The following is a 20,309-nucleotide window of genomic DNA, read 5'->3' on the forward strand; positions in this document are numbered from 1 at the left end:
CCCCATACCTAACATCCAACCGGTCTGAAAAAAAAGAATTAAAAACATCACAACATCTATCCAACTGTCGCTGTATCTCTACATCAGTATAGCAATCTGTCTTCACTTTGTTTTTTGGTTATAGCTCTTCCTCAAGATCACAGCCGTCATGGCTGGTGGCAACAAGAAAAAAAAGAAGCCCGCGGGAAACCAGAGAGGCTTTGCAACCACATCAATCGCCTCAAAGCCGCAGGTGAGGGTCATTGACCCTGCTGAAGCCCAATCGTCCGCAGACGGCAGCAAGCCTGGAAGTGCCCCTCCAAATGCCGCCCCACAGGCCAGTGGTAGCGCAGATTCAGGCGCAGGCACGCAGGCACCAAACGGTAGCGGCCCGCAGCAGCAGAAACAGGACTTGACGCCCGAGGAGTTTGAAAAGCAGCTCGAGGAATCGGAGCTGCAGCTCTTGGTTGAAAAGCATGCCGCAAAGGTTAGGCGTGATGCCCTGCGCCAGCGCAACAGGCTCGAGACCGACAAGCGGCTACTCAGGGGCCAGGCTGAATCCCTCAACACCAGGAAATGGCTACCACCGGAGCTCATGGAGCAACTGCTCGAACTCATCAAGGGAGAGAGCCGCTACGCCGCGTCTGGACTAGCCAGCGAAACTTCCTCGGGCAAGATGCCATCCGAAGAAGATCTCACTATCAAGCTATGGACTCTCCAGGAGACTCTGTCAGGTTCTGGTTTCCCCAATGATAAGGTGCCAGCACTTCTGCAGCACATTCTTGACATTGCTCCTAGCATATCGGCACCCAAGGGCGACTCGATTTGGGGTCTTGATGAAGCCTTGGCTTGGTTCGCACGTGAGTGCGACAATGATGAACTTCCAAACTACGAAAAGTCGGCCAAGATGAATGGCAAACCGTTAGGTATGTGACGTTATCAAACCGATGCATCAAATTCCTTCTCTCAGGTCTCTCTTCTCTTGCTAACACGAAATCCAGATACTCCATTTGACACCCCTCTACCCTCTGGTGCAACCACTCCTCGTCTGCTGGAACCGGACACCAAAAAGAAGCGCAAGCAGGATGGCAAATCTCGAGCGACATCTCCCAGGAAGGTCGCCGTCACATGTGATGAGGAGATAGAGCCGGATGAACTGGTTCCTCAGTACTTAGAGACTAGGGCCAAGTTGTATGCGCTACAACGACCACTCCTAGATGCCCCGAAAGGGAAGCAGAAGAAGTTGGCCGTGGAAAGCGATCAAAGCTCTAGCGACGAACTTGAGATTGCAAAACTTCAAGCGAAGATTGCAAAAATCGAGCTCGATGTGCTTTTTGAGAAGGACGTGGCTACCGCTCAGTGGCGCGAGAAAAAGATCATCCTGGAAAGGGAGTACTCTGCAGCAAAGAAGCTGAAGGACGAAGAAGCCAAGGCACTGGCTACCTCCCAGAAAGAGCCGGAACCTGTCGTGGTGGAAAGTGCAGAGGATGAGATTGCTCGAGAAGCTGAAAAGATGGCGGCAGAGATACTTGCTGAAAACGACGACGAAGACGCCTTGGCAGGCTTGTTCGACAGCTTACCTACTAATGAGGTTGACCCTCTGACTGGCAAATCCAGCACCGTAATGACTGGTGCTGATGGAGTCAAACTGACCATTAAAGATTTTGGAAAATGGACTGGGATAAGTCCGTCGAGAGCACTGGACGAAATTTGCCGCGGGAGGTTGGTCTTTGGATTTTCTGTTCACCCAGACTGTCTTTAAATGAAGGTCGTTACTAACAACACTACTACACTTACAGAGATCCCGGCGTCAAGATCTCCTACACGGCTATCCCAGCCACAGCTTTCGCTCATCAACACTTGGTTCATGTTCTTTGGAGCAAAGCCCAGGAGCCTTTCCAGTTGCACGATATACCAGGGGTTGAAGTAGAGATGCACCCCAATCAGTTCGTTATCAAGATGAAAAGCATTGCAACGCCGGACAGCAGGCAGTCAGAGGCGTATGTTGCTACCCTTGCATTTTTCCTTGTCAGCGGCTCCTCCTCGAAAGACGAAAAGGCCGCGATGAAGCTGCCACCGGTTTGGCGAGACTTGTGGTCAGAGCTTGCAGAGGCCAAGAAAAGCAAGGCCGATGCAGCAGATCGAGAGATTGTAAAAGAACTGCGTGCTCTCGTTCGCAAGAAACAGGATCAAGAGCTTGAAGATGGTGTCATTATTCAAGGAGCCTTCCGTGGGCGTGGTGTCAGAGCCGCCGCAACGGATTCGGCAGAGAATTCAGACCATGACCGCAACAAGACTGCGGCGGTTGGGCCAGAATACTACCAGAGGATCTGGTACGATAAAAGCAACTCTCCAAGATACCAGACCATGTTGCGGTCACGAATGCAACTTCCAATGTGGGCGTTCCGTGAACAGGTTTTGTCTGCCGTCGATCAACATCAAGTCGTCATTGTCTGCGGTGAGACTGGTTGCGGCAAGAGTACACAGGTGCCGTCGTTCCTGTTGGAACACCAACTTGCTCAGGGGAAAGCGTGCAAAATCTACTGCACGGAACCCCGACGAATTTCAGCTATATCTTTGGCTCGCCGTGTGAGCGAGGAGCTTGGAGAAGGTCGGAATGATCTCGGTACATCGCGTTCGCTTGTCGGCTACTCGATTCGCCTTGAGGCCAATACTTCCCGCGAGACTCGGCTGGTATTTGCCACAACAGGTATCGTCATGAGGATGCTTGAGGGTTCTAACGACTTGAGAGACATCACTCACCTCGTTCTGGACGAAGTCCATGAACGTTCGATCGACAGTGATTTCTTGCTGATTGTGCTGAAGAAGCTAATGACACGGAGAAAGGACCTCAAGGTCGTCCTCATGTCGGCTACTGTTGATGCCGATCGTTTCTCGAATTATTTGGATGGTGCTCCTGTTCTGAACGTGCCAGGCCGCACATTCCCTGTACAGGTCAACTTTTTGGAAGATGCAGTCGAGTTGACTGGGTACACAATCGACCAAAAGGTGCCTCAAGAGCGGCTCGTCGAAATCGATGAAGATACTGCCGAAGTTGAACCAGAATCATCTTCTAAAACCGAGCTACTCAAGTCACTCAAAGGCTATTCAACGAGGACACGCAACACTCTTGCTCAGATGGACGAATACAAGATCGATTTTGATCTCATTGTCCAGCTTATCGCAAGGATCGCCACTGATCCAAACTATCAAGACTATAGCAAAGCCATTCTTGTATTCCTGCCCGGTATTGCTGAGATTCGCACGCTCAACGATCTTTTGCTAGGAGACCGCTCCTTCCAACAGAACTGGCTTGTCTATCCGCTACACTCAACGATAGCCACAGAGGAGCAAGAGGCTGCGTTCCTGGTGCCGCCACACGGTATGCGCAAGATCGTTCTCGCAACCAACATTGCCGAGACAGGTATCACCATTCCGGATGTTACATGTGTCATTGACACCGGCAAGCATCGCGAGATGCGCTTTGACGAGCGGCGACAAATGTCTAGACTGATCGACACATTCATCTCGAGAGCAAACGCTAAGCAGCGAAGGGGTCGTGCTGGTCGTGTGCAACAAGGTCTCTGCTTCCACATGTTTACCAAGTATCGACACGATGCCATCATGGCAGATCAGCAGACGCCTGAAATGCTGCGTCTTTCGCTTCAGGATCTTGCTATCCGTGTCAAGATTTGCAAGATTGGAGGCATTGAAGAGACTTTGAGCAAAGCTTTGGACCCTCCATCGGCCAAGAACATCAGGAGAGCCATAGATGCTCTTATCGATGTGCGAGCCTTGACTCAGGGCGAGGATCTCACTCCTCTTGGCAACCAGCTTGCTCGTCTTCCCCTAGATGTTTTCCTCGGGAAGCTGATTCTCCTGGGCTCCATCTTCAAATGTCTTGACATGGCCATCACTGTTGCGGCCATTCTTTCGTCCAAGTCCCCATTCGTTGCCCCATTCGGTCAGCGGTCACAGGCTGACACTGTACGTTTGGGTTTCCGAAGGGGCGACTCGGACATCTTGACTGTCTACAATGCCTACCTCTCATGGAAGCGGGTCTGCCTTGCTGCCACTGGAAACAGCAGCCAGGAGTTCCAGTTCTGCCGCAAGAATTTCCTGAGCCAGCAAACGCTCGCCAATATTGAGGACCTGAAAGGTCAGCTGTTGGTGTCTCTTGTGGATTCCAAGTTTCTTTCCATGACCGAGGACGAACGCAAGAACCTCAGTCGACTACGATACGCCTCCGGTGGCAATCGCCGTCGTAAGCAAGTCTTCTTCGAAATGCCTCAGAGAGTCGATGTGAACAGTGAAAATGATCTCGTGTCGCAGGCTGTACTCTCTTGGAGCTTTTACCCCAAACTCCTTGTCCGTGACGTGGCCGGAGGAAAGGGTCTGCGGAACGTCGGAAACAACCAGAACATCAGCCTGCATCGGTCTAGCGTCAACAGAGGACACAACGAGATTAGGTGGATGTCGTACTATCACATGATGCAGTCGACCAAATCGTGAGTTTTAGTAGGGATGTATTTGTTTCATTGGGAGCCTGAGCTAACATCTGTCGCTCCTGTTACTAGGGCACTCAACGCGCATGAGACAACTGCCGTAGAACCTTTTGCCATAGCCTTACTTTGTGGAGACGTGCGGTGCGATGTATGTATCGCCTCGGATTTGTTTTTTTTTTTCTCTCAAACCATCAGCCGACGTCAAATGATATACACACCTGGATCAAATCCATTGCTAACACCGATCTTTGAACAGATGTACTCGGGAGTTTTCGTTATGGACGGCAACCGAGCCCGGTTCGCGGCACCTGATTGGAAGACGGTCTTAGTGGTCAAGACACTGCGCTCACGGCTGCGCGAACTGCTAACGCGCTCCTTCAAGAACCCCGGCAAGCTTCCAACACCACAGCACCAGCACTGGCTGGAAGCATGGCAGCAAATATACGAGCAGGCTGCGGCCAAGGACGCCGCGAAGGCTGCTGCAGCTGCCGCAGCTGCGGGTGGCCCGTGAGCAAAGAGCGTTGGGGTTGATGCTAAGGGACATCTGGCCACATAGGCATCGATATATCGTCCTTGTAGTTCGTGGGGGGTTTTTTTTTTTAAAAAAAAAAAAATCTCTGCGCGGGATTGGGACAGAGACTGGAGCTTTGTGCTTTGTCTTGTTGGTTTACAAGGATCATAGAAAGCGAATATAGAAGGATTATCATGTCAAGTTGTTGTTATATTGTAACTTTGTTGTTATTGGTCTGATCATTAAGGAGATTGCAAGGTACTGACACACTATAGGACAGGGTCCACAGGATCAAGGTTCAAATTCAACTGGAAATAATTGCACGAGGATTGAAACCAGCAAGGTGATGATGATTGATAACATGGTCTGAACAGTTATGTTGGGAGCCGACACTGGCAGCTAAGACCTCTCAGACAACCCAGGCAAAGAGGAACTCCTGTTCATTGCCGAGCCAGTATTTTCTTACTATTTTTAAAAGTGGGCACCGTCATTGCTTCTCCAACAAAAAGACAACACGGCAGCAGAGGTTGCGGACTTTCACTTGCGAGTCGGACAAAAGGCCATCGTCATCTAGGTCTGTTTTCTTCTTTACCGAGATTGTCCTTTTACTTGCTTGCTTTGCTGGTCAAAAGTTTCCTGCGCTGCAGGACCAGTGATATGACGGGAACCAGTACTCTTTCAAAAACATATTTTTGTCTTGCCCTCGTTCAAATGCAAACAACCCAAGTAGCAAGTGCTTTTTTGTTCAAAAGAGCAATGCGAACCCGCCTGCGTATTTCTAGAGACCAACAAAAGCATGCTGACAGAAATGACACATCTTCAAAGGCAACCAAGCAAGACGCAAACACAAACAGGTTGAACAATGATTGGAATTATTTCGGCGACGTTGACCAGGATCGTAATATAAACAAAGGAAGACCAGCCAGAAAAAAAAAAACGAAAAAAGAAAAAAAAAATAGAGGACAGTGAGATCTTCCCTACATATCTCGAGTGATAATAAGTAGTAAAGTAAGCCAAGTCACAATCGCCCAGAGATGTTTTTATGTGTGCAGGAGTGTTTTGTGTATGTTGGGTCTGATCATTTAAGTTCAGACCCTTTCCAACAAGTGACCGAGACACCGGTAACTAAACCTCCCCTTCCTTTCCCCCGACTTGATTTTTTCCCCTCAAAATAAGTGCAATGGGCCTCTCGCAAATAGTCGCAATGATCCAGAGTACCGTACCAACGATACGAAATCCGTGCAGATGATGTAGACGGAAAAGACGGCCAGGAAAGAAGTCATGCAAGAAACAAGAATAGATAAAAGGAACAAGAATACAAAATCCAGAAAGACGAACCCAGTGAAACGCCGGATATCAATGACAGCGCAACACCATGAGTAGCTAACAAGCTGATGAGACTACTAGAGTAATAAAAAGGGTATGATGAGATTTGGGATGACTGGTCGAATGTGCTCTGATATACAGCCCCATTCGCTCTACAAACCACATGTAGAACAAACTGGGGTTTTCTAGTCGGCGCCAATTTCGTTGGTGCCCTCGAAGTTGAGGCCGGGGCCGTCGAAGCCGAATCCGTTGTCTTCCACGTTATCGTGCAGGAAAGAGTCGAAGTCGAAATCGTTAAGTACGTCGCCTGAGGCCAATGGGTTGGCAAAGTCCAAGTCAAAGGTCTAAGAGACGTGGATGTCAGCTGCCGAATTCGGGAAGAAAGCTGTATTCTTAGACATTGTCTAACACTTACCATTCCGCCCCCCTCCATGTTGAAGCCCTGGTTGGGGTCATTGTGCTGCTGAGGAGCAACTGGTGCCGCTGCAGGGGCAGCAGCAGGAGGTTGACCATTGGGCATCTGCTGCGGTGGAGCCCCCCCGGCGGTAGGACCAGGCTTGTTAAAGTTTTGCTGTGAGGCGGCCATCGGCGTCATGGGAGTTGCCGGAGTAGGAGCCTCGCCGTCGTTTCCTCCATCGGCCGCAGGTGTAGCACCCGCGGCGGCATTCAGGTTTGCGTTGGACTTCTTCTGCGTGGCGGCCCGCTGTTTAGAATGGTTATTCTGGGAACTGGGCGCAAATTGCGGCCTCGTTGACAAGGGTGACTGGAAACTGGGTGGGCTTACCTTGTCTTTAGCTTTAGTATCCTTCTTCTTGGGGGCGGCCTTGTTAGCCTGCGATGGCGTAGGCGGCGCGGCGTTGGAAACTTGCGGGGATGCTGTGGTGTTTCTCTGGTTCGCGTTGCTGTTTGCTGCAGCCGTTGGTGCCGAGGGCGGGGGCATAGCCCTTTGCTGGGGTGTTCCGTGGACAGGTCCCTGTTGAGGGCCGCCCTGAGGGCCGCCGGGCATCTGACCGTTCGGTCCACCTTGCCATTGCGGCATCGGCTGACCATTGGGACCACCCTGCTGCTGTTGTTGCTGCTGCTGCTGCTGCTGCATCTGCTGTTGACGCATCATCGCTTGCTGCTGAGGATTCATCTGGTTGAACGGCGGCTGGCCCGGGTGCGAGCTAGGAGGCCGGTTCATGCCACCATTCATCTGCGCAGCTGCCATGTTTGCATCCATGCCGTTGTTAATACCCTTGAAGAAGTGCGGTGCGCCGTTGGGATCCATATTCGTACCCATGAAGTTCATCGGGTTGTTCGGGGACTCGCGGTTTTGAGCTCCTTCCGGAAGAGGTGATCCCATGCTTCCATTGTTCATCTGTCCAGCGGCACGCTTCATTTGCTCGCTCGGATTCGGAGATGCACCGGGTCTCGCGCCCTGAGGAGAAGCTCCTTGGAATTGGGGTCCGTTCGGTGCGCCTGTAGGACCGCCAGGGCCACCGGCAGGACCGGGACCTCCGGGACCATCGGGTCGAGCCATACCTTGGCCTTGAATTCCATCTTGTTCTTGCCGGGCCATCATGAGTCGCTTCTTGTTCTGTTGCTCTAGCAACATGAGCTGCATCTGATAGTCTTGAAGAGCATGGTTGCTTCCGTTCTGAGTGGCTGGCACACCGGGACGCATTCCGCCGTTGGGTGCTGCACCCATTGGTTCTTGAGCATTGTAGAATGCATTGAGCTGCGTGCCATCGGGGCCAGAGGCAACCATCGGCGAGCCTTGACCCTGGGGTGCGTTGGGGCCAGGCATGGGCTTGTTGGGCATTTGGTTGCCGTGGTGCTGCTGGAGGTTCTGCGCATACGTCTGAATAGATTTAGCATGCATTGCGGGGGATGCATTCGCGATAGCCTGTAATCGGTCAGGGCTCACAGTCCCGGGGTCACCGCCGTTGGCGAGGAGGAGCTGCTGCGTCTGCTGATACGGGAATTAACCTACCTGTTGGTTGGGCATTCCTGGTGCGCCAGGACGACCATTGGGCATCATTCCCGGTTGTCCTGGGTTGAATCCAGGACCGTCGATGCGCGCCCGCTTTGAGGGTGACGGAGCATTGTCAGCCGAAGTAGGGGAGCCGGGTCGTTGGCGGTTGCCGTCCATGTCCGAAGGGTCGCGTTGCATCTGACCCTGCTTTTGTTGAGCGAGCATCTGCATTTGGCTGTGAAAGCGAAGGATGACATGTGAGTGACTGTGACTAGTCAGTGAATGGATAGGGAAACTCACTTCTGGGTATTGGCGATGGCACCACGATGTAAGCTCTGATTCTTGTTCATCATGTTCATGTTTCCATTTGGCCTGTTCATCATTAGAAATTGCTGCTGCTGAGCAGCAGCCATGTCAGGTCGCATGCCCCGCAGCATTTCTTGTTGAGTCTGCTGTCTCATCCGTGTATGATTCTGCGACGGACTGTAGTTAGTAACGAGGAGCTTAAAGTATGTAGTCTAGACGCGACGGCGACATAATCGTCAAGATGACATACCTGTGTATGTGTGATGTATTGGCTGACCTGGGCTGGTGCGTATTTGCCTTTAGAGGCGTTTAGCAGGTCCCAGAACATAGAAAACCACTCGTACAAGAAGCTGATGTCGGGCGTCGCGGAACCAAGTATAGGCGCAGGTAGATCTTCAGGCTTCTTGCTATTGACATCGTCTTTGGAGTCGGTATCCATAGAGTCGCCGCCTAGCCCGTTCTCGCGATCTTGTTCAACATTGATGGGTTGACCACTTTTCAATACGCCCCTTGCGGCATCGTACATTTCTACATGTTGTCAGTACTTCGAATTCTTCGCGTCGCAAGATTGTTTATGAGTCTCACCATTGCGCAACAGATAATCATAGATATATGTGTTAAGGTATACGGCATGGCGATTGTCGGAGCCTTGCTGTGGTGGTTGCTGAGGTCCAGGGGGAACGCCGGGGCCACCGATGCCTCCCATGGCGTTCATATTCCCCATGTTATTCATCGTGAAAAGTGCAGCAGACCGTGTCTGCGCAGTTTATTTTTGGTGATCGCAGGAAGAATGATTGTCGTGAGGCCAATGTGTGTTCTGTTGGATGCAAGCGATGAATCGCGTTGGCAAGTCGCGAAAAAGTTGCGTACGGGAGGTGGTGCGCGTTTGTGTCAAGCAACCGGAATTTTCAAAAAAGTAAAAAGCAAAAATTGGCCAGGTGAAATGTGGCGTGGTTGGGAGGCGGTCGACAAGTTGTTGAATGAGTTTCGACGTATGTATGTAGTTAACAGGTAGAAAAGTGCTGCAAGTCGGAGCGCTAGTGAAGACGAGATTGATGCGTGAGTGGTGTGCAATGATACGGTACAGTGCGGCAACGACTAGCAAAGTGACTCGGGCTTCACCGCGTCGCGGAATATCCACAGCTATTCTCGGGGTCGCAAGAAAACCGAGGACAAGTGGTGCTATTCAGTTCGGGGGTTGTAGGTGAAATTGGAAACTTGCGACGAGGTTGGCGGTCGTCGCTGTATCAGCTGGTTTAATTTGTGACCGCGTCAATCAAATCAAGGTTGGTGTGGTAGAAAAAAAAAAATCCGCCACGGGTATGTAGCGAGTGACTGCACTCAACACTCCCACAAATGCTTGGCTGGCTGGCTGCTGCTGCTGGGTGGGTTCTGCTACGATCCACGCGGGCGCCCTGCTCCAGCTCCTGCTGCGCACCAGACAGCTCTCTTATCGTAGTTGGTCGAACGCCAATCTTCGGTGGGTTGCGGACGTGTTGGCTGGGAAAAACATCGAGCAGCAAAACAGTATGTGGACCGGGGATGGAGCGAAAAGAAGGATAGGGCGGTGGGCGGATTTCCCAGGTTTTGGGGAAAACTCGTGGGCAGAAGCAGAGGAGGATGGAGGTTGGGGGAAGAAGTCGACACGCAAGGTTTTTTTTTCTCAATTTCGAACGCCGCCTTTCTGATACCCGGCCACCAGCCAAAGAGACTGTCGGGTGCTACCACTGGGAGAAACTGGGGGTGAGCTCCTCACACTGCTTGGCCTAGCCGTGCCCAGTTCCCAAGACTGCGCTTCGTGTGCGTAGATTCTGGACTGTGGGGCCCACATTACCGCTAGGGCCGAGCCGGGTGCGGATAGGCGTTCCTCGGAAACAGATAGCAACTTTCAAAGACAACAAACCCAAGAGAAGACAATGTAAACAATCTGGAAACCCACTTCAATTAGCTCATTACATTATAGACTACTTGTATACATTTTTTGAAATTTGCTGATTCTTCTATGCGTGCGTGCATCGCGCTGGGAATCCATTCTCATGATAGACATGTACGCCGACCAAATGTGTCTACTCGCACGGCGCTCCGTCAAACTGCCGATGCGCTGACTTTGTTACCTTGGCAGCAAGCAATGTCAATCAATTACAGCATATGACCATGAAGAGTTGCGCCGTCATCGGTGATATGCTTCCAGCGGCGTGGATGCAAAATTTGATGTGATAATTATCGGCTTTAATGTCACACTGAGTATATTGTAGTTTTAATAGTACAGTACAGGTTACTCTGGTAATGCAATATCCGGCCTCGCAATCTCGAAGACCGGGAGTATGTGCGGGAAATTACGCAGGACAAGGGGCTAGGATCGACTCCAATACCACGTCTTATCGATCGATCAGGCACGGAAAACATGCATTTCTTCTCTTCAGGTCACTGCCCAGGTAGTAGGGTAACACAGCGCAAATTATTTCGTGCCATTGCCAAAAGTCGTCACATATCTCAAGTTATCGTAATCGGAATTGCTACATCGCCAGGCAAGGTAGTTCGGTAGACATCAGGAGCCATAGTTCTAGCACTGTGCCCCTACATGTAGTTCTGCTAAGTGGCAACTTCGGGTACTTGAAGAGTATGATATTATGAGTAAGTGGCATGATGGCGATAAACATCAAACACCCGGCGCATTCATATCAAAGTTAAGGAAGCAGAGTTTTGGTTTGTTTATTTATTTTTGGCACGGCGCATAGAAAGATAGAGAAGGGGAAAAAAAAAAAAAAGTAAAGCGACTCACTGTTCTCGTACGACTAAGATGCCACGAAAGTCCCAGCTAGATGCCATCGACTAGGTATTTCCAGATAAATGTGGCTTCTGTCACATCTTCAGCTATCAAAGGCTGGCAGCCCAGAGTGGCCACATTACATTACCAAATTGAGTTGAAAATAAAAGCGGGCGTAAACGATTTCTGGTGAAGTAAACTCTCTTTGTTTTTTTTTTTTTTTTTTTTTCCTTCCTGGTAAGGTTGCTTTCCGCCGCTGCGTGTGCCTTGCATTAGCACTTTAATCCGTAGTATGTCCCACCCCACCATGTCTTGCCCGTGACAACAGATCTTCGGGTTAAGCCAGGGGGTGTTCATGATGTATGTAGATACCTACCAGGTAGGTGATTACTGATAATTCCAGATAAGGTAAGGTGGTGTTAAATTTGTCCCAGAAACTCGGGAGCAGGCGTCTTGCCAGGATGCAGATTGAAATCCCGTTCCTAGAGATGCAGGCAGGCCGGCTGGCAGGCGGGCAGGACAAAGATTTATCAGCTCAAATGCGGGCCGGCAGTTGACCACGACGCCACTAATAAGGTAATTTTGTCAAGGTTCTAGCTGGTGCTTATTTTCACCCAACCTGCCTCCATCCGCCCACAGTGCCCAGGGTCCGCAAAACTCCACTGACACAGCCGCAATCCGTCGAACCCATCCGCCTAGTAAAACAGGTTGATCGATTTTGCTCCAAAATGGATGCGTGGGGGATCTTCGCGTATATACGGAGAAAATTACTCAGCTCTGTTTGGTGCAGAGATCCATACCTACCTACCTAACTAAAGCTTGCCTGGTCCAACAAATATTTCCGACCTGCCCAGGCATAAAGCTAGCTACATAGTAAAGTCAAGCAGAGCAACCACTAGACTAGTCGCGTAGGGCAAAATTTGCCTACGGAAATTAGATTGATTGAAATAGCCTGAGTTTTATATCTTTCCGTAAATATCTGACTTGCAATCTACCTCGCAATGAACGGGAGTCCCGCATATGATCATCTGAAGTGATTAGCTATATCTGCATTCACAATTGATCATACAAGTCATGTTTCATTGGGGCTAATCCCGAGCTTCTCTATGCTGGACCGACACAGGATATCCCGGACCTTTGGAGGCTGCCAATATGGGGGTATCAGGTCTATACTCTACACCGTGACTACATATGTCCGTTCCCTCCACGCGACATGTGCTAGGTGGCATCCTTGTTTAATCATCCTCCGGCGGTAGCTCGTCATCAATGTACCTCACCAGCGATATCCTCATTTCGGTTGTGTCGTTCCCGCGCAGCACATCGCTGATAAAGTGAGCCTCGACCTGCATCTGCACCATCTCGAGTGCGCCTCTTAGAACTCCACACAGGATGTTGGAGTACCAGAGCTCGTCCTGTGCGCGGCCATCGTCCGGGAGCTCAACAAAGTCGGCGAGCGGGTTCTCTTCGAACACGAGGGAGAACTGTTTGCTGTCGCCCGTCCAGTTTGTGATCGTCGGCGTCGTGTTGAGAAATATCTTGAAGCCGACCTGTTGTCGCATGGATGTCAGTTTACGTGGAAGTCGGCTTGCTTGTTAAGGGAGATGCAAGATACGGGAACGATAAGATCTTGGGGAGGTAGGTGCACTACCTTTGCTATCATCTCGGCCGTCTCCCGGAAGTTTAGACAACGCTTCATCGTGTTTGATTTTGCAAGGTAGTCCTCAATCAGCCGAAGACCTATATTGTAACCCATCTTGTCAAGCTGCTTGTTGACCTCGACATAGTCACTGTCAAAGTCTTTGCAAAGTTGCGCGACAATTGTACCGTATGTCAGCGTGACCAACTCAGCGTTGACCTTGTCAATGCGTGTCCTTTTTATTCGTCGCATATCAGTCTACGTTCCATGTTCGGTTTGGCAATCGGCGAGGCCGGAGAGGGCTTTGTTTTGGCTCACTTCCATATTCTATCTAGTTGTCAGTCGTCAAATTTCTTTGCATGGTTTATAATATAAGCTAAGGGGCTGGACGTACTCCTCCCCAACGCGGGCGGCCTTGTTGGCGGCCATGATGAGCTTCGGCGGCCTGGGCCCCTCGGAGGTCAATCGGTCAACTACTGACTTATGACCATAAGCTGGTGGATGAGTTGAGGGCGCGCGCCACAACAGTGAAAAGTTTCGCACTTAATCGGTCGGCAGAGAGATGAGAAAGTTGTCGTTAGGGAAAAGGGCATGGATATGCCACCGCAAGGGAGTGAGGAAGTACTGCCCGCTCCGCACTCCGTCCGACAGCGTAGGCCGCTGGTCAAGCTAACATGGATTATGATAAGATAACGAATGCGGCCCCACCACTATTCCGTGTGGAACAAGGGTGAAGAAAGGTAACGACCGCTGGAAGATATTTCGACCGTTGAATTAAGATGGAGACGTCGCGCCATGGACCGCGTTCGACATTTGCATTGGTGATGCTAATGACATAAACGGATCCTCGAAAGTACACCCAAGCTGAACCCAAAACCTCAACACGAGAGCTGGAACGGTTCATAACAAATTTCAATTGTCTACCGACTCAAACCTCAGAATCCAACGCGACAATGTCTGCAGAAAAACGCCCAGCCTCAGATGATCCTGGCTCCTCCCAGTTGGTGAAGAGGCAAAATGTCGGAAGCTCGACGGCGCGATCCGGTGGCTATGGCGAAAGCAGCGCGCTGATCCAGGCGGTATGTATTCATTGGTACCAACAGTAGCAGCCATGACTGACGCTCTTATGCCCAAACTGAAAGCCCAACGCATATGATGCTGACCTGGATGTCCACTATGTATAGGCGCCACGCCTGAGCTCGCTACAGGCACCTTTGATGGAGCTTTCTGGACACTCGGGGGAGATATTCTGTGCCAAGTTCAACTCTGCCGGACAATATATTGCTTCAGGGTCTATGGACAGGAGTATATGTATGTTTGTCGCCGTGCGCCTCGTTCGCAGCTCAGGACTCGACTCAGAAGACTGTGTGTCGGCTTGAAACTAACGCCCATGGCAGTACTTTGGCGAGCAAATGGCGACTGCGAAAACTACGGCATACTGAGTGGCCACCGCGGCGCCATCCTTGACCTGCAATGGTCACGCGACTCGGACATAATCTTCTCGGCATCCGCAGACATGCACCTTGCGAGCTGGGATCTGACCACGGGCGAACGAATTCGGCGATACGTAGGCCACGAGGAGGTTATCAACACTCTAGACATCAGCAAGCGTGGCGAGGAGATTCTCTTCAGCGGCAGCGACGACGGCACGATTGGCATCTGGGATCCGCGCAAGAAGCATGCCGCTGATTACATCGAAACAGACTTCCCTGTCACGGCAGTGGCAATCTCGGAGGCAGGCAATGAAATCTACTCTGGTGGCATCGACAATGACATCAAAGTGTGGGACGTGCGGAAAAAGGCGGTTGTTTACAATATGGCGGGGCACAGGGACACCATAACTACGCTCAAGGTGTCACCCGACTCGCAAAGCCTGCTGTCATATGCTATGGACTCAACGGCACGGACGTGGGATATCCGACCGTTTGCGCCGACGGAGAGACACATTAGGACATTTGATGGAGCTCCGATGGGAATCGAAAAGAATCTGGTCCGGGGCGGATGGGACAAAGAAGGCAAGAGAGTAGCCATGGGCGCGGCTGATGGCACGGTTGTGATATGGAGCAACGAGACGGGCAAGTTGACATACAAGCTGCCTGGTCACAAGGCTGCTGTCAACTGCGTAGAGTTCAGCCCGGGAACGGAGCCATTGAGTAAGTTTTGCCTTATTGTTTGCTGCTGCTGTTTTTGTTTTTTGTTTGTCTTTTTTTTTTTTTTCAAGTTGTGCGCCGTGCTAATGCTGACCTTGTTATTATCACAGTCCTTTCTGGATCTTCGGATAAAACATTGCTGGTCGGTGAGCTGCGATGAACAGCTTCTAGAGCTATGGAAACGACTTGACGAAAGCAAAGCATAGATGCATGGCTTTGTTTGGCGGGGCTCGGCAAATAATGCTATCCTTGACTTCTTGACAGGCCATCCTGAGGGGAGAGCCCGGTTGAAGAAGCTCTCTAATATCTCGACAGATGTTGTGATCTGGACTCCAAACTGTGGAGACCCGGACAGAACAAGAACATGTCGATTATTAATTAGCATGTAATTACCATGGCAGTTCCTAGCGAACATTTCACGCCAATGCACGCGCACATGCATAGCCGAATCCATTGCCAAATTCGACAGAACTGGGGGTTCAGTATTAACATGGTGTTTGTACGAGTGCTACCTCCGGGATCGACACCGAGGGTTCGTCCCAGATTTTCTCTCCACAGTGGTCCTAGGGGCATATTACCCACGTGGTACATAAAGTGTACTATAAAAGATGAAGTCACAGGTGTCGCACTATTCATAAATCGCATTAAATAACGATTACCCGAACTGCATCTTGACAGTCTGGACTTTGGGCAAAAGGACCAACAGCTCCACCTCGTAAATTTCTTCGGCTGTTCTGTTAATCTTTGTAGTAACTTCGCAACCGATTACGTTTTTTTGAGAGACCAGCAACTACCTATTATTATAGTCCTAAACCTAGAACTAATCGAATCGGCACTGAGGTGAGGTCATCATTGGTTGAAATTTAATTGGCTGTCTTCTGACAATTCTTGATTATCTCAGTTGCTTTGTACCTAATGATTGATTGGATCAGGGCCAACTTGGTCAAGAGATCTAAACATCTGAAACAATACCCCCCTACCTTAGACCCCGTCAATCATGCAAATTAAAAAGCCCAAACGCTGTCACCAAAAATGCATCGCACCAATAGGCGCGTGCGAGTCGAACCTGCACGGGAAAAGACGAGCACTTTTTATTAGGTTTGCTCCACTGACAGGTCCCTTGCACAAGCTTCTGCGACGTCAAGGTGCTAAGCAAGCAAGAATTAGGTACAGCATTCCCTGACAAAAACATGTAATTTTTGAATTCTTTTCTGACCATGAGTATGCAAGACATGCCATGTAACATCCAACTTACTCCGTATTATCTCTCCTCTAATCAAGGTCCCAAGCAATCATGACAAGACGGCGTAAAAGCCGTTGACTGGTGTAGACTGTTCGGTGGCCTTTGTATGTCCCATGCAGGGGCAATGACGGTTCGTTTCTGGTTTCTTACCACGACTCTGGAACAATTGGACGGAAGCCCGTCCCCATCCAGCCAGCTTTTGGCTGAGGCTCCCCTCCCTCGCTCCATTTACTATGTACCTATGCCCCCTTTGATTGCGACGCTGTTCGTCCAGAAGTTGCCCTTGTCTGTGCTTGCTCTCGATACGAAATAGCGGAAACGGATGATAGGGTCAGAGGAAACTGATTTCCCCGAGGAGGCCCGCTTATGGATCTGGGGGCCACACGCAATTCGAGATCGTTCCTTGCGTTGGTCGTTTAATTCCTTTCTCTCGTCTTTTTTTCTCCATCTGGCTGGTTCTGTCTGTTCCACATCCCGACAGAAGAACGAACGCATCTTCCCGTCCGTTCGTCAGACATGTTGTCGACTTTGAGTATCCTTGTGGCTCTCGTCGCTCCATGTCTTTGACGATCCATTCCTTTTTCTCTTGGTCTGATTCTTTATTCATTTGTTTGTTTCCTTGGGTGCGAGCGCTCAGTGTTTTCTTTTTAGTCGTTATTGATACCCAAACTATTAGGTTCTTTTCATCTCCTGGGGGTGTCTTTCATAAGGACATCCTATTGTTGACTGGCTCTGGGAGCGTCACTCATTTTGTCGCTTTTTTCTCACTATATCCTGTACATTCCACACATTTCAAAACGCCCTACCTACCTTCATTTACTCCCTTGTCATCCGAGACAACCATCTGCCTCGTCATATAATACTCCCTGGGCACACCTGTCTTCATATATTGGGACTTCGCTCGCGACCGATCATCATCCGATATCGACACGAGTTTTCCACAACCTTAACGATAACGCTGGACTGACGACCATTCTAAACATTTACCTATTCGAGCTGCGCTTTGGCCCGATCCGAACGACGGTATTTGAAAATCCGGCTTTGTTAGGACAGGAAAACAATCAGACGACCATACCATACTACAACGAGACCAGAAGGCCTTTTGGAATGCACCCAGATCTCTTGGCGTGCACAGCTATTCGAACTTTGATCGAGTCAAACAAGAGGAGTTGGCCCCGGCACATCGCTCCAGGCTTCCGTATAAGCCATTGTACATAACCAGCCATACATTAATATGGCTTCGTCCATGAGGAATTGGATGCGGAGTAGCACCGTTATCTCTCCCGCTCCAGGTCAGGCTGTTAGGGGTGTTGAGGGGCAACAGGAACTCTCACAAGCACAAGCACAATCGCAACCGCAACCCTCTTTTCACACGCCCGCACCACAACAGCCAGAGATGGAGGAGAGGCGAGGTGCAGATGCCCCTGGCCGATGGCGTTTCTCGCGCTCCACGATACCCTCCTTCTTCGGAGGCAGAAGGGACTCCCAACAGAGGCAACCTCCTCATCAGGCCGAAATGCCCCGTCCCACCAGCAGCCATTATTCGGAGGTCGAATCGCCCAAGTCTCCGCGCTTCGACCTCGGCATGCCACCGCTACCAAGCACCCGCCTGCACCTCCCAAACCTCGCGCGAACATGGAGTCACGGTACCAACGGGCCCCCATCGCGCCCCGGGACCTCTCGCGCACCGATGCCGCCGTTGATACAGGTGCAAGGCGTTGACAACAGACCACCATCGTTGGTGGACGGGCCCATGTTCCCCGAGGTGGCGTCACCGAGGGCTGCTCATATTCCCGACCGCCCCAGGAGGTCCGAGGAGACCTCGTCTGGTGAATCTACCGGTCAGACGGCAGAACCGGGCCACGAGAGGAGACGCCATCGCCATCGCCATCGCCACAGGATGGAGAACGAGACAGAGGAAGAGCGCCGGCAGAGGAGACGGGAGAGGCATCGAAGACGGCGAGCGCGGGAACGGCGAGAAACTCGTCCTAGTTCCAAGAGGTTTCTCGGCTGCTTCCCTTATCCACAGTCCAAGCATGTCCGGACTCAACTACTGAAGTGTTTCGTTTCGGGCATGTTTCTTGTGGGCCTCTTGATAACCTGTAAGTGACTTGACTTGAGCTACCCTTGCAAACATCCATCCACAGCTCTCCGGTTTCGGACGTCATTATCAGCCTCGAAAACTGACAACAAACCTCGTCCAACAATAGATCTCACCCTATTCCTGACCAACAACATGGCGACATCCGAATTCACCGTCCTCCTGGTGCTCATCATGCTTTTCACGGCCATCATCTTCCTCCACGGCATGGTACGGCTGTGCATGTACATGCTCAAGACGCCGGCGGGCCGTCGCGAGCACGACGAGCGCCTGTCGGCCGAGGAACGCTCAATCCTGCGCCGGAACCGCGCGGCGATGCAACAGGCGTACGCGCCCGGCGGCTACGCGATCCCGGAGCAGCCCATCCGCGTCGTGCTGGCGCGCGACGAGGAGGCCGCCGGCATCGAGAGCGAGACCACAAAGTACAAACCTCCCGCGTACGGCCTCTGGCGCGAGAGCGTCCGCGTCGACCCGAACCGCATTTACTGGCAGCGTAACGAGCACCCAGCGCTGCGCGGCGGCGGTGGCGGCGAATCAGGCAGCGAGGAGGAGGCCGGCGCAACCGGGGTCAGGAGACCACCGTCGTATGCGTCGGACGATGGCGTTAGCTATGTGGTCGAGGCAAGGCCGCGGAGCATGGCGCCGACCATGGACGTACCGCTCCCGCCGCATCCTTCCGAGGTTGGTAGGGGTGGCACGGCGCCGTTGCCGAACTCGCGTTGGTGATGTTGTATAAAGGTTTAGATTACTAGTTTTATTCTAGCGTCTCTTGCGCTTGTCTACCTAGAGTGCCAAATAAACAGCAGCGTGGCATCGATACCTCGATGGACCTTCAATTCATTACGGCTTCACGGCGGCATGTGATTTTAGTCCTGGTCACCTGATCTTGAGATGTTGTGATTTTAAGTGCATGCTGGTCATAAAATGCAATGTACAAAAATAGACATGGCTGCAGCCGAGTTCATGCACCAGACGCATGGCGGCGTAGCCTGGCGCCTAGAAGCAACTGAGAAAACCACAGCTCTTCCTATCGCGTTGGGCTAGAAATCCCCTAGGTCGATTTCCTAGATAGCTTGGCTGAATGGTATCCCTGAATTAACGGTGCGCCATTGTTCGACCAGCGGAGGTCATGCGGAGGTTTTTTTTTTTTTTTTCTCATAAGCGTGACAAGGACGTGGCTTTAGATTCTATGCAGTAGCCTAAACCTTAGCAACGTCAAAGGGGGATTTGTAAGGTGAAAAGGCCATTTCTTTGACAGATTCAAGTAAGTGAAAGATGTCATATTCAACCTATCGACATTAAGATTTTAGACCAATAAGCTTACATGGGCAAAAGAACATGTTCCAAAGGCCTTTTCAATCTTGGGATAAAGTTTGTTTACTCTTTTTTGTGCATGCTTTGTCGTGCATTGATCATGGGTCTTGAGATGTCCGGAAAATTGAGAGTTAACTGAATATGGACAGACGAAAAGCAAAGGCCGAGACTGCCGTTTGCGACTTGGGGTCGCGTGTTCTTCCCCTCATCAACGACCAGGGGTACGTACGTCGGAAAGGCTGAGGGGGTTCAAAGTAAGTAAGTTCGAATCACGAGACTGGTTCGCGGCAGGGCCGGGAAGGGCGTCCCGCGCCGGCCGAATACAACTGTCTTTAGGGTCTTTGTTCCTCCTTTTGCTCTCATGGCTTTGAGCGTAGCTTTGAAGTTTAACATGCGACAGCATAATCAGTGTTTTTTTTTTGGTCCGTATTTGTGCAGTTGTGCTCGATATGACAGCAAGGCTATTGGTTCGGATAGCGTGGAGTGACGGGAGGGGCTGGCTGCTTGCTGTTTC

General features: G+C 51.0%; 5 protein-coding genes across 5 annotated transcripts; 3 read left to right on the plus strand and 2 right to left on the minus strand.

The window, feature by feature from the left end:
• Positions 1-148: 148 nt before the first annotated feature.
• Positions 149-5,120, plus strand: PgNI_02895 (uncharacterized protein; the record flags this gene model as incomplete). The annotated part of the gene is made up of 5 exons (XM_031122952.1): positions 149-905; positions 981-1,701; positions 1,779-4,487; positions 4,557-4,632; positions 4,741-5,120. 5 exons carry the CDS (start codon positions 149-151, stop codon positions 4,993-4,995), a joined length of 4,518 nt encoding a protein of 1,505 aa, XP_030985219.1. The 3' UTR covers positions 4,996-5,120.
• Positions 5,121-5,587: 467 nt separating this feature from the next.
• PgNI_02896 (uncharacterized protein) lies at positions 5,588-10,199 on the minus strand. The gene is made up of 7 exons (XM_031122953.1): positions 9,170-10,199; positions 8,835-9,112; positions 8,579-8,751; positions 8,297-8,513; positions 7,106-8,272; positions 6,737-7,024; positions 5,588-6,665 (listed from the first exon to the last, which is right to left on the minus strand). Exons 1-7 carry the CDS (start codon positions 9,315-9,317, stop codon positions 6,507-6,509), a joined length of 2,430 nt encoding a protein of 809 aa, XP_030985216.1. The 5' UTR covers positions 9,318-10,199; the 3' UTR covers positions 5,588-6,506.
• A 2,387-nt stretch (positions 10,200-12,586) lies between these two features.
• Positions 12,587-13,416, minus strand: PgNI_02897 (uncharacterized protein; the record flags this gene model as incomplete). Its single annotated transcript, XM_031122954.1, has 3 exons — positions 12,587-12,898; positions 13,000-13,222; positions 13,382-13,416. 3 exons carry the CDS (start codon positions 13,414-13,416, stop codon positions 12,587-12,589), a joined length of 570 nt encoding a protein of 189 aa, XP_030985217.1.
• Positions 13,417-13,787: 371 nt separating this feature from the next.
• On the plus strand, positions 13,788-15,838 carry PgNI_02898 (uncharacterized protein). The gene is made up of 4 exons (XM_031122955.1): positions 13,788-14,066; positions 14,172-14,298; positions 14,385-15,140; positions 15,248-15,838. Exons 1-4 carry the CDS (start codon positions 13,941-13,943, stop codon positions 15,295-15,297), a joined length of 1,059 nt encoding a protein of 352 aa, XP_030985224.1. The 5' UTR covers positions 13,788-13,940; the 3' UTR covers positions 15,298-15,838.
• Positions 15,839-16,479: 641 nt separating this feature from the next.
• On the plus strand, positions 16,480-19,300 carry PgNI_02899 (uncharacterized protein). Its single transcript, XM_031122956.1, has 2 exons — positions 16,480-18,482; positions 18,591-19,300. Exons 1-2 carry the CDS (start codon positions 17,615-17,617, stop codon positions 19,205-19,207), a joined length of 1,485 nt encoding a protein of 494 aa, XP_030985225.1. The 5' UTR covers positions 16,480-17,614; the 3' UTR covers positions 19,208-19,300.
• The last annotated feature ends 1,009 nt before the right edge of the window (positions 19,301-20,309 follow it).

Source organism: Pyricularia grisea (assembly GCF_004355905.1).
Source record: "Pyricularia grisea strain NI907 chromosome Unknown Pyricularia_grisea_NI907_Scaffold_2, whole genome shotgun sequence".
NCBI lineage: Eukaryota > Fungi > Ascomycota > Sordariomycetes > Magnaporthales > Pyriculariaceae > Pyricularia > Pyricularia grisea.

Coding starts and splice junctions, on each gene's coding strand:
- PgNI_02898 (XM_031122955.1), top strand. CDS start 13,941: ATGTCTGCAGAAAAACGCCCAGCCTCAGATGATCCTGGCTCCTCCCAG. Junction 14,299..14,384: donor GTCTATGGACAGGAGTATAT/GTATGTTTGTCG, acceptor CGCCCATGGCAG/TACTTTGGCGAGCAAATGGC. Junction 15,141..15,247: donor CCCGGGAACGGAGCCATTGA/GTAAGTTTTGCC, acceptor TTATTATCACAG/TCCTTTCTGGATCTTCGGAT.
- PgNI_02896 (XM_031122953.1), bottom strand. CDS start 9,317: ATGAATAACATGGGGAATATGAACGCCATGGGAGGCATCGGTGGCCCC. Junction 8,752..8,834: donor AATACATCACACATACACAG/GTATGTCATCTT, acceptor AGTCCGTCGCAG/AATCATACACGGATGAGACA. Junction 6,666..6,736: donor ACATGGAGGGGGGCGGAATG/GTAAGTGTTAGA, acceptor CACGTCTCTTAG/ACCTTTGACTTGGACTTTGC.
- PgNI_02899 (XM_031122956.1), top strand. CDS start 17,615: ATGGCTTCGTCCATGAGGAATTGGATGCGGAGTAGCACCGTTATCTCT. Junction 18,483..18,590: donor TGTGGGCCTCTTGATAACCT/GTAAGTGACTTG, acceptor GTCCAACAATAG/ATCTCACCCTATTCCTGACC.